The sequence below is a fragment of the Dasypus novemcinctus genome, chromosome 11 (genome assembly GCF_030445035.2).
Source record: "Dasypus novemcinctus isolate mDasNov1 chromosome 11, mDasNov1.1.hap2, whole genome shotgun sequence".
Lineage (NCBI taxonomy): Eukaryota > Metazoa > Chordata > Mammalia > Cingulata > Dasypodidae > Dasypus > Dasypus novemcinctus.
The window spans coordinates 3,906,191-3,918,787 of record NC_080683.1 but is presented as its reverse complement, the minus strand read 5'-3'; the positions used below and the strand labels follow the sequence as shown (position 1 = coordinate 3,918,787).

The following is a 12,597-nucleotide window of genomic DNA, read 5'->3' as shown; positions in this document are numbered from 1 at the left end:
CAATTTCCATTTTAAACATGAGAAAATGTTCAAAATTAAAATTATTTTAAAAATTACATTTAAATTTTTTTACAATGTTGCAATTAAAATTAATGTTCAAAAGGTTTAGTGACTTTCCAAAGTCAGAGTTAGATAATAGCAAACTCAGGGCTTAAGCCTCCAAACAGTTTCACCCGACACCTGGAAAAGGGGGAATGGCATCAATACCCAGTGAAATTCTAAATCTAAGTGAGTTTATATTTCTCGATTTTCATTATAGGTGGTATAAAATCTTTGAAAGCAGTTCCAGAACCTCCTTTATGTAAGTTTCCCCTATTTTTCAGCTGGGTTCTTTTTTATGATCTACAAAGTGCCTACATTGGGGCAGAGAGGGGCCTGGAAGAGAAGGAGGCATATAAAGATGGTGGAAGAGAGAAGACAAACTCTATTTTGCTGTCTCCCTTTTTCTTTGCCAAGTATCGGGAACTTGAGGCTGAACTCAGGAACTCCCTAAGTAACTGAACAAATTTTTTTATTTAGCAAAATGGAAACTCTGCAAATAAAAAATTAAAGGTGACATAAAAATTTTAGAGTTGGATAAAATTGTCTAGCTTTTAGAAGGATTTGACAACAGACAGATAATGAAATTTGAGAACAAGAAAAATAATTGCCGGGTGTATGATCTTATCAGTCTCCAAAGAAAAAAGGGAGAGTTGCAGCCTTATAACTTCCTGCCACCTTCCATGTAAAATCTAAACGTAGTAAATGCTTAATCTGAAACTCCCTGAAATGAACATCCTTGAGTCATGCTCTCTCCAAACTTATCTGTTCGTTTGTGTTTGTATTTTAGCTGGCACTCCAGGAGGGATCAGTAAGTACATTTTCTGTGCTTTAATACTCAAGTGCTTTACTTTTTTTTACAATCCTGACAACTGCTTCCCTGCAGCTTCAGCTCCCAGCAGTGGCTGGGGTCTCCCAAGGTGGGGACTGAAGCATTAACCTTATTTGTCCCTTCACTGAAGGGGAAATTTGCTCCCATTGTCTATTTCTGAGGTCTTTCCAGAAAGAATTTCAATGCAAAATGTGTTTTCCTATGCCAAAGAACCATTCTTATTTGGTCTGTTTTGTTTTTTCTATATTTCAGCTGGAGCTATTGGACCCATAAGTGAGTTCCTTTTCTGTTTCCTAACTCTGGCACTCTTTGGCCTTCTGTAGGATTTGGGGCCCTCCCCGGGATTTGGGGGCCCTCTCCTTACCCTGGCTGTTTATGTTTTCACACCAGCAGGCTTTCCTACTCATTCTTCTCAATTGCATTCAAATCTCCTGTAACCTCCTTTTGCCCAAGCCATCAGTCAAAATGCCTGGAATTGCCATTGAACTTAAGACAAGAGAAAGCAAAATCACTCATATTTAAAATAATGACAAGTAAAAAAAAAAAAAAGAAAATCTTTGTGTGATGATTAAAATAATCCAAACTGCTATTCAGGCTTTTTTTCTAAACTGAGGGAAGAACTATGAGCAGAACAGGTATTCCTAGGAAGAGGCAGAAGAATAAATAAGCATGTCAATGTTGAAATTACCTGCAGCCCTGCATTCGTTGTTCTCCCTCCGGTTGAGTGACTTTGTGATTTCTTTAGAAAGAATATTAGTGGCATGAGAATTCTGTTAACCTCAACCATACTAATTTGCCTCCTTTTGATATTTCAGTGCAATTCACAGCACCTATCCGTAAGTATTGTGTTTGTCTTCCCACTTCTGGTTCCTTTGATTTCTAACTTACAAGGTCTTGGGGTCTGATCTGCCCGTTTCCTGATGTTTCTAAACACCATGTTTCTCTACTCCCTGGTATTCCTATTATCCAGTTTCCAAAGAGGCTAGGCATGAGGTGGAGAGACTGCAACACCATGGGCTAACACAAAAAAACAGAGAGCAGAAGGAAAGTGCCTTCTTGGTGGCACGCACAGTGACCTGTCAGCAAGGGAGGGCAAACTTTTCAAATAAACCAAACTCTTCTAACAATGAGAAAAGAAGAGTAAGGAGAAAAATGGAGGCATGACAAATTAATGTGGAGTGAGTCTTTCCCAATCCTCTGAGGGATTTCAACCATCACTGAAATCAGACGAGTCCTCCTTTCCTTTAAGTCCCCTAGATTAGACACCAGGGACCCTTCTGGAGGCTTGCCACACAAGCTACCCTAGGTGTTCCCAGGGCTTCCGTGTATAGTACCCTCTCTAGAATGAGTGCTGGGGTGAGAGTCAGGGAACAGTATTCCCTTCACGGTGGTAACGCTGTTGAGATCTTTCTCTCTCTCTTTCAGCTGGAGCTACGGGACCTATCAGTAAGTTTCCTGCAGTGTCTTGGGGATCTTTCCCTGCTTTCCCTATTGGGATATTAAGGATTTGGAGTCCACATTTTCTTGGTCTCTTGGTTTTCTTCTACCTAGGATTTCAGTCAGTCATCAAATCACTCAGTGTCCATCTTCAGTGAGAAATATATAGCAGAGGGGAGCCTAGAGAACTCTGTCTAGAAAATGTGCATTCTACATGAACTAAAAGCGGAGAACAAACTCTGTAGGAGGTTTCCAATAGCTTATCAACATTACACAAAGGACTTTTCAAAATACTGTGAGATGGAGAGAAGTGAAATAATGAAAGGAAGAAAGTAAAGTTAAATGGAGAAGCATTTTTCCCATCCTCTTCAAAGGATGGAATGGAGCAAAAGGGTGATCTCCCTAATAGCTTGGTACTTACCCTCTCAGCAGGTCCACTGGATGGGGAGGGCCTTGGGGTATCAGCTTGCTGTAGAATCCTGGCAAGAAAGTCAACATCACGCTTCCCACCTACAGCTGACCCCGAAGTTTAGTGGTACAGATTCTTACTGTGAACTGCATAAAAATAGGAAATATTGTCTCCAAAGCCTGAAAGTATCTGCTGATTTATTTTACCTTTTTGTTTTCTTTCTTTTGGCATTTCTTTTGTAGAGCTTTCTCAAAAAACCATTGGTAAGTCACCTAAATCTTAATTATAATGACTTTTGTTCCTTTACAATGCTTACACTGTCAACTTATTTTTATTTTAATGATTCCTGCTCACAGACTCAAGAATCAAGTGCTTCCGCTACCTCTTTATCCCCCCTCAGAATCCCTCTAAGTTGGATTCGCCCTGCTTCTACAACAAAAATATAAAAACTATGAAGCTGAAATGCAAAGGGAAAAAATATCCCCCTAGGAGTGGTCCTTTCTGAGCGGTTTTCTCCCTAAAGAACGAAATCTAGCTCTTTAGAGACAATATTAATAAAGATTTAGAACAGAACACCTTAAACTTCTTGCTTTCTGTGCAAGTCATTTCTTCATTATTAGGATATTGTCACTTGGTAAAATAATGCACATTTTTTTAATAATGCAAATTTTAACTTTCTTATCATTTCGAATTGCTCTGAAAAGTTCTGTCCGAGAAAGGTTGGTTCTATTTTCACCAACTTTTAGCAACTTTCCCCATCACATTTTTCCACAGTGATGTTACCAAGCAAATATGGGGTTTTCTGACCAGTGCACTTCAAATGACCAATTCCTGGGACATCAGGATTTCTAGGAGAGAAATTGTTTATTGCTAGTGCATAGCAAGTTGGTCAGAGGGCCTATGGGCCTAAAATCTGTCTCTCTGAGTCTAAGGAGTTTAGGGTTTTTATAGATTCAAACGGAAGGGTAGAGTAGATAGCATTACAATAGCAAGTATAAACAAGGCTGAGTCCAGTGTGGAGTAACCATAAACCAGGGTGCAACCAGTCCAGGATAACCCTCACAACAGCAATGAAGAACAAGGGTGCGGCTAGCCTTTCAGTTATTTCAGGTATTAATTTCTGGCTATTTTATAATATACTGGAAAAGTTAAAAAAAAAACAAAAGCATCTCTATAATCATTTGTTAATTCTTAACTCTCAGTTACAGTAACACTATAAATATTGGTTAATTTCCAAGATACAATTGTTCATAATTAAATGTTTATTAACTGAGAGCTTGCCTATATAAAAATATTTATACCTCCAAATACTAGATTATAGCATTCATAACAAAAATGAAGAATATTTAAAAATCATATAACTAAAGAATGTGCTTTGAGGAGTCCTCTATATTCATCTGACAGAATGAATGAGTCTATCGACTGAGAAATAACAAACTGAGCTGCAAGACAACAAAGGAGTTTTTTGGGGGGAGGATCTTTGAATTGCAATTTGGGAAGCACAGATTCAGGTAGCAACCCAAACTGTGCCCAGTCCTGGTGTTGCCTGGCAAGGGCTTGTACAGAAAAAGATTACTTAAGTTGTTTGTGATTGGTGGACATTTGGATTCAACTAACCAGGAAGACTCAAGATTCTTCTAGACCTCACCTGGCACCAGTCTACTCAGAAGGACCTAAGGCCGGGAGCACAGCTTGCCTGCAACCCAGAGTCAGGTGTCCCTCTTGTGTGGAAGGAGCCCGGCAGAGGATGTGCAGATGTCCACACAGCCCCCATGGGACTGCAGTCTTGGGCCCCCCATCAGCAGAGAGCAGGAGCTGCCCTGGCTTAGAAGTCCCACGTGTCCCTCTGAAGCCAGAATCTCCTGTAAGAATTCCAAACACATAGCCTGCAGGGATTCCACAGAGAGCATGCCCAAACAAGGGATCATTGCCTTGATCACCAGCACAAGCTTGTTGTGGCTTCCTCGTAGTTAGTTCTTCCAGTTCAGAAGCAGTGTGCTCATCAAGGACGATTCCTAGGTAGGCAGTGTTACCTGGTAACGGCTGCCCTATCTTCCCTAAGTGCAGGTCAGCAGGGAATCGGAGCTAGAAAATCAACTGCAGGTCCACTTCTCATTTAACTGAAGGATTTGCTCACCTTACCCCACAACAATGTCAATGTCAACACAGCAGTCACCGCTCTGTCAGTCCCCAACAAGCTGGCAGCAGAGAGGAGGAGAACTGGATCCGTACCTCCTTCCCAAATGCCTACCCCTGAAGTCCACTGCATAGTCAGAAATAACGATTTTAGTCTGGGGCTGTCCACCGAGAAAGAATCGTCCATTGTTAGAGTCAGGAAAAGAAAGCAAACAGTTTCTCTTTTCCTTTTACACCAGGGTTGACAAGGTTGCCAGAGAAATCCTAACCTCAGGGTAAAAGACTGTTGTAAACGTAATAGCCATTTTGCTCTACAGTTAGCATAGTTTGATGAGTTCTCCCTAAAAACCTCACTACTGATAATTCCTTATCCTTCCCTACCCTACCTCTCAATGATCCTCCCTGGAATACGATTAATGAAAAATGTATTCTTCCAAGCAACCATACTAATATGCCAATTTGGCTTTCTTTTTAGTGCAAACTCCGGGACCTATTGGTAAGTTGCCTGGATATATGTCACCTCATCTCTAGCGGTTTCCTACTACATCTGAAGGACTTTCATTGGCTTCAGTTGTTGACAGTTCTAGATTAAAGAAGCTGAGAATATTGATTCTCAGACCCTCATTTCCCCATGTATGGGCCATCACTCTGAGTAACCAGTCATATTTTAGGAAATGGAAATTCTCTTAATATGAATATTAATTCATAACAGGCAGTTTAACATTTTTCTAATAGTGATAACTTTTGTCAATAGTCAGTTTGTCAATAATCTAAAGCAAAGGTACAATAGAGAGTAACTGGGGGAGAGTGTGAGAAAGGAGCAAGAAGACAAAAAGGCGTTTGCGAGACTGAAACAAGAGTGGTATGACTGGAAAAAAGGATGGGCGAAGACCGAGGGAAAGGAATGCCATCAAGACTTTCACCTCAAGCAGCTACAATGAAAGGCAGGAAGAAGGGGTTATCTTTCTGAGTAAAAGAGGGCTACCAGTCTCCAAGACAAAAAGCTGATTCTTATGGAGAGGCTAGAGCCACAGCAGCAGTGCAATAAAAAAAACTTGTTAATCCCATGGGTGGAAGATTAGAAATTAGTAATTACTGGGAAAACTCATTTTCTCTGCTTCCCTTTGGGAAGAACCAATGGTAAGTGTGTTTTCTTCATGTTCAACACCTACAATAACTTGTGTGTTTGTTTCTGTTTTTAGTGCAATATACAGGAGTCAGTGGTAAGTCCCTTGTCTATTTTTCCTTTTCCTGTGTTCTTTGATCTTCTGGTGTCTTGGGTACCTGGTCCCTCTCCTAAATGTCTACTGCTCTGAGAACAGTCTTTAGACAGGTTTTCATACTTTCTGTTTTCCATATGCCTGGAATTCTCTAGCATATTTTTTTTTAAAGAAAAAGAGCATGAAAATTTTCCCAGTAATGGTCATTACGGCTCATATAGCAATATAGAAAAATTTCTTAAGCAACAGGGAAGGAATAATAAGGGGAACTTTCCATTTCTGAAGTGCTTAGTAGTTTATAAAGGGCTTACTCAAAGATAGTGGAGACCATGTGGAGAAGTCGAGGAAAGGAAAGCAAATTTAAAAAATAAAGGCAAAAGCGGAAAAAGACAATCAAATGTAAACAGACCAGTTGTTTTGTTTCCTGGGAGATTTCTACCAGGGAATGCTACTCGGAGTCTAGTCTATCCTGAGTGCTTTTTTCTCTCCCAAGAACTTTTTCCTCATCACCTATTTTCTACTCCGTCCCCTTCTTCCCAGATACCCCTCAATACACTCATGTGCGCGCGCGCGCGCACACACACACACACACACACACACACACACCACTTCAACAGGAAATGACAGCTGTTGGGCTGCAATTACAGAATTGGCAGAAACATCAGACAACTACATAAACCACAAACCAAAGACAGTGAAGGAACGTTTCACAGAGTGACGAGCTAGGGCAAAGCCAGGGTCTAAATCTGGGATTTCAAAACCAGGCAGAGTTCGTGGGGAAACGTGAGTCTGGAAATTAAGAAGTGACAACATTCACTTCCAAGCAGGAGGGAATTATCCAAAAGCAGGTGTACTCAAATAGTCTGCAACTAGCTGCGCTCCTACTGTACCTCAGATAATGAACTTAGCACTGGGGATAAAGCGTCTTGAAAAAGAGACAGAGACGTGGCCGTGGCGTAGTGGTGTTTACTGTCCTACAAGATGTCCTGGGAAAGGGATCTCAAAATGTGGAGAGGGCAGGCAACCAGATCATGACCCCTAAACCTGGGTGACGGCTGCCCCAAATGCCCAAACGCTGGTCCTGAAAACGTTCTAGTTGTGAATGAATAAGAGCCAGTACTAACCATCCCCTAGCAAGGCTGCCTCTCTTATTTCCCTTGATTATTGCCAATACCTACAGCCCTGGAAGTTCTCCTAATTCTTAAAAGGGGCAACACACGAGCCAGCCCACCTCAGCAGAGCACACTGTGCTGAGGGAAGGGCCTCAGCCCACCCAAGTCCACGAGGGACCACCACGCCAGGGAATCTACGTGGACACAGGCTCCCTTCCCCTCGCTTCTCCCCTGCTCAACTCCCTCGCTCCTGCGTGCAAACACTTAAAAAATACAGTAATATACATAAATGAAAATTGGGATTGCTATTTTTATTCCCTCCTAGCTGTCCCTAAATTACACGTGATTTGGAGAAAGTGCAAAAAACACTGATTAAAATTCTACGCAAAAGTCAGTGGCTCTAAATGGGCTTAGTAAAGAGAAGGAATCAGAAGAAAACTTTTTTCAAACCAATTAAAAGGTTATGGGGTGCGGATGTGGTTCAAGTGGTTGCACACCTGCCTCCCACACAGAAGGTCCTGGTCCGTTCCTGGTGCCTCCTAAAAAAAAAGAAAACAATAAGCAAAACAAATGAGAAAAACCAACTCAGGGAAGTAGATGCGCAGGCTTCCCTCATGCGAGGTCTCAGGTTCAATCCCCAGTCTCAGTATCTCAAAAAGGACAAGAGGTTAGGCAGGGAAAAGAGATTAGGGAAAAGGAGAATGACAACAGTACATAGAAGAACAAGTTTAAGACATTATGAACCTCTAGAAGCTTCCATAGTGTACTGCTCCTGAAAGGAAAGGGACGGATGAACAGAAGCCTGGCCTGCGGGCCCTTCTGCCCCACCAACGCAAGCCCAGGGGAGGCTGCAGGGCCCTGGGGTGAGCACCGCCGCTTCAACCCAGCCCTGCACTCGCCAACACACAGGTCTGAGCTCCCTGCGTCCTCTCTGCTGTTAACCTGCTTTTAATCCACCGTCAAAGAAATGAGTTCTCCCTTTTCTATACAAACTGCTGATTTCTCCCCCCCCCCCCTTTTTTTTTTTCTTTACAGCTGACACTTCAGAAATGACCAGTAAGTTGCGTGGCTGTTACAGGACGGGTTGCATTTGGCCTCCTCCAGGATCTCGCATCCTTTCCCTCCCTACTTATTTTTGTGGGTGTAGAAATTCTGGTTTCTCGGTCTCTTTTGCTTATGCCACTTTCTAACTACCACCCCACTCAGAGAATGAATGAAGGAAAATGCAAATCCCACTAATTAACCTAAAATAGACATCAAGGGAAACTATTCTAAGTTATCAGTAACATGTCAAGGGAAGAAAGATGCTGTATTAATGAAACGCAAGCTGCACGGCATGGCAGCCATAGAAAGAGGGAGGGAGATGGCAGCCAAGTTTAAAGAAATTACCAGTCCCTTGCCAGACTTGAAGCACTGCAGCCACCTTAAAGAAGGAAAGCGAAGTCCCCGCCCTTCCCTGCAGCCGCCCAGACCAAGCCCAGGGCAGAATCCCCCAAGGCATGAGGGCAGGGCTGGGTCATTCCCGCACAGCACACCGCCTGGTGCTGCAAGAATTTAATGCTCGGTCCATGGCCATTTCTGACAACTCCTCCTAAGGTAGGAGGAAAATTAGCTCCCTTTTCTTTTTTTTTTTTTTTTTTTTTTTAATTTTTTAATTTTTTATTGACTTTGTAATAATATTACATTAAAAATATATATGTGAGGTCCCATTCAACCCCACCCCCCCACCCCCCCTCTCCCCCCCCCCCAACAACACTCGTTCCCATCATCATGACACATCCATTGGATTTGGTAAGTACATCTTTGGGCACCTCTGCACCTCATATACATTGGTTCACATCATGGCCCATACTCTCCTCTATTCCATCATGTAGGCCCTGTGAGGATTTACAATGTCCGGTGATTACCTCTGAAGCACCATCCAGGGCAGCTCCATGTCCCGAAGACGCCTCCACCTCTCATCTCTTCCTGCCTTTCCCCATACCCTTTGTCCATTATGTCCACTTTTCCCAATCCAATGCCACCTCTTCTATGTGGACACTGGATTGGTTGTGTCCATTGCACCTTTATGTCAAGAGGAGGCTCAGATTCCACCTGGTTGCTGGATGCAATCCTCCCATTTTCAGTTGTAATCACTCTAGGCTCCATGGTGTGGTGGTTGTCCTTCTTCACCTCCATCTTAGCTTTTCACCAACCTGTCCCCACTGATTTCTTTCTTTGTCTTTCAGATACCGATTCTTCTAGTAAGTTTGACTTTTCCTTTATAATGGATCTCAAGTCTTCTGCAATGTCTCAAAGATTGTAAGCCAAAGTTACCCAACCATGTTGGGATAGCAACACTTTAAAGTTCTGTTTCCTAGACCCTTATTTATCCACTACTCAGAATTCTTCTAGATTATTAGGAAGTCTTTAGAAGGTTAGCTGACCCACATACAAATCAAAGAGCAGGGGGCAAAAGTCTCTCCATGGTTCAAACGATTGCCAATAAGGCATTTTCCATACCGATGGGAAAATACGAATAGCAGAGAAAATGTTAGATAATTGTTCTCCAGGTGGATCGTCTAGACAAGCAATTAGGAAGTTATGTATTTCTCTGCAGTGAGTTTATCAAAGTGATTCCTGGTAAAAATACAGGAACTTGAAACTGCTATTTTCTTAGTCTTTTACTTTTTCATTATCCAGGCTTCTACCAGCTTATTATTGATTTTCTGGAAAGTTCAAATGTTTCTGACTGGGAAAGCTTTGCCAACAGTTATAGCACAAGGAATTTAAAAAAAAATAAGAATAAAAATTTTTTTTAAAAGAATAGGAAAGGAAACAAAGGGAATAAGAAATCCCTCTGCTTTTTTTTTTTTCCAGTGGGATTCTCTCCACAAGCAATCAGTAAGTCTGTGTTCATGTGATAATCTGCAGCAGGGCGGGTAGACTCTAGAGGGGTATGAGAGTCTTTACCTGGCCACACTGGAATTTCCAGGGTTGGAGTTTGTATTTCCTTGGATCTCTTGCTTCTCCATTACCCATGAATCTCTCCACTTTTTACTAGTATTATTGGGGGGGGGGGGGGAATCCACTGATTTATATTTAAAAGGAAAGAATAAAGGAGAAAGTTTCCCAGCAGTTAAAAATGACAAGGGACTTCACAAGTGGAAGGAAAAATTGAATGGGGAAGAAAGGCAAAGGAGATAAGTTTCTCTGCTCTGTTTTCCAGGGGGATCCACTCCTCGTGCCATCAGTAAGTCTTGTCCACGTTTCCTCCACTGAGGTCTTGGGGTGTCCCCTTTTCCTGGCGCTATTGGGGCTTCTGGGCTTGGGGTACATATTTCCTTAGCCACTTACATTACCAATATCAAAATTCTATGAGGCTATTAATTTTTCGAATGTTCAAACCCTTATGATTTACATTAAATAAAGACCAAATGGAAAATAGCCCTTTTTATATGGCTTAGCCAGAAGGAACTCTCCAAAGAGGAAAAAAACCTAGTGAGAGAGAAAAAGGTGGCTCAAGAGATTTCTCTATTTCTTTTTCAGCTGCTCCACCTTCAATGCCTACTGGTAAGTTCAGTTTGTTTATCTATTTTTTTCTGTTATTGTCCACAGGGGTAGAGACCATTCCTTGCCCTGCTCATTTCTAGCCCTTTGTGTGCAGGGATCTGAGACTCGTGTCTTTCAGTTTCCTTTGCTTTCTACTCATCCAGCTTCCCCCTGTGAAGGATATTTATATAATTTCAGTTTCCTATGTGATAAGAACTATGTCACTAGACTTTAATTACATTATCCCATTTAATCCTTATAGCAATTCCATTGATCTCTTTGTAAGAGAAAAGGGACAGTCCACATACTTACCAAGAATACAGGCATAGAACCCTAATTTGAACCGGGAGTTGTCTACCTACCAGCGTTATCCCCCCATACACAAATATGTCTCCCTAAAAGGAAGCAAATCATTCACACATGTGAGACTCCCAGGTTCTTACCCGGTGCAGAGATCTGAAGTCCACACCAAGGTTGATCACACAAAGGAGAGAAATTTATTAAGCCAGTGGAGGTCAGGAGACAGTCTCAAATCTGCCTCCCTGAACAAAGTAGGCTAGGGATTTTATTATTTTCAGACAAAGAGCGGTGGGGATAGGGATTTGGGATGTTACAGGATATTGATTAGTTTAATTAGAAGTGTGTAAGTGCAGGCCCCAGAGGCTGGCTAGGATAAGCATGGGTTACACATTACAAACTGGGTCATAAATGGCTTAATTAACGTCCTTCAGGAGTTTACAAAGAATGGCCTGGGTATTGCCTAAGGTAGTAAATAGTTCATAAGACAGTGAGAAAGGAGGTTTAAGCCAAGCATTTGTAAATTCCTTAGACTAAACTAAACTAGACAGGCCATCAAGGGACTTTCAAGTATTGGCAAAATCTGGTTCAGGTATGGGTTATAAGGAGAATAGCTATAATTTAAACATACTATTTAGAGTCAAAAAATGTTTCAGGTATTTAGCTACTTTTTAAAGTTAATAATATTTGTTCCCATTCTGTGTGTAAATTCATCAATCTTGCCAGGCTCAGCAAAGAGAAAAGATGGGAAAACAGGAACTTACTAGGTGCAAATAAAGGAAAAGAAAACAGGAATTTTCTTTGTGACAAAGACCATTTTTCAGTAATAGGTAATAGCAAGTGCACAGCTATATTGCTACAAGTTATGAGTGAGATTACATAGAGAAAGCTAAGATATCATTCATTAGCTAAATCTAAAAATTAAGACTGTGTTGTAACATATATCATATTATTGCTTTTTGTCTCTTTCAATACCTAATTTGGTTTCTCAGGTGCACCCCTGCAACCCATCAGTAAGTATTATATGTTTCTCTACTTGAGTTCTCTTTGCCTCCTTCAAGGTCTGAGGGATTCTGTCCTATTAAGAGATTTGACTTTTTCATTCCTCTCTTACTTCTTTTATTACCCAGCTCCCTCTACTTTATAGATCATTTTAGAAAAGGGTAACCGTACTGATTAAAAGGAGCAAACTACCAATCATCAGCAACAAACTGAAGAGTATTATGAAATAATAGAGATAGGCAGAATTTTTTGAAAGAGAAAGAAACAAAGAAAAATGAAGTCCATAATGAGGTTTAGATGGAAAGTGCTCCTTTAAGGATTACAGTGCTATTAGAGGAAAACAGAAGTCTCTACCTAGGATTGTATCCAGAGTTGTTCAGCTCTAATAAATGAAGAAGGCCTTTAAGGAAACCTTGCCTTCAGCGTCACCACATCACATTGCTTAATCATAGATTTAAATTTGCGTTGTAACTAACCTCTAGAGTTGTTTAAGATGCTTTCTTTGCATCCTTTCCCAAACTTTCTTCTCACAGATACCAGAGAAACATATTAGATAAAACTACGCCTTCTCTATTTCAGAAG

The 12,597-nt window shown here is 41.3% G+C and overlaps 1 protein-coding gene across 1 annotated transcript in view; it reads left to right on the top strand.

Annotated features, from left to right (window-relative positions):
- The first annotated feature begins 263 nt into the window (after positions 1–263).
- TSBP1 (testis expressed basic protein 1) overlaps positions 264–12,597 on the top strand; it is a 41,313-nt gene continuing 28,979 nt past the window's right edge. Inside the window, exons 1-14 of the mRNA XM_058306546.1 lie at positions 264–301; positions 830–850; positions 1,124–1,144; positions 1,687–1,707; positions 2,297–2,317; positions 2,960–2,980; positions 5,329–5,349; positions 6,056–6,076; positions 8,221–8,241; positions 9,414–9,428; positions 10,045–10,068; positions 10,394–10,417; positions 10,714–10,737; positions 12,006–12,026. Of these exons, the coding sequence (XP_058162529.1) occupies position 1,144; positions 1,687–1,707; positions 2,297–2,317; positions 2,960–2,980; positions 5,329–5,349; positions 6,056–6,076; positions 8,221–8,241; positions 9,414–9,428; positions 10,045–10,068; positions 10,394–10,417; positions 10,714–10,737; positions 12,006–12,026 (235 nt within the window). The 5' untranslated portion in view covers positions 264–301; positions 830–850; positions 1,124–1,143. The remainder of the gene's footprint in view (positions 302–829; positions 851–1,123; positions 1,145–1,686; positions 1,708–2,296; positions 2,318–2,959; positions 2,981–5,328; positions 5,350–6,055; positions 6,077–8,220; positions 8,242–9,413; positions 9,429–10,044; positions 10,069–10,393; positions 10,418–10,713; positions 10,738–12,005; positions 12,027–12,597) is intronic.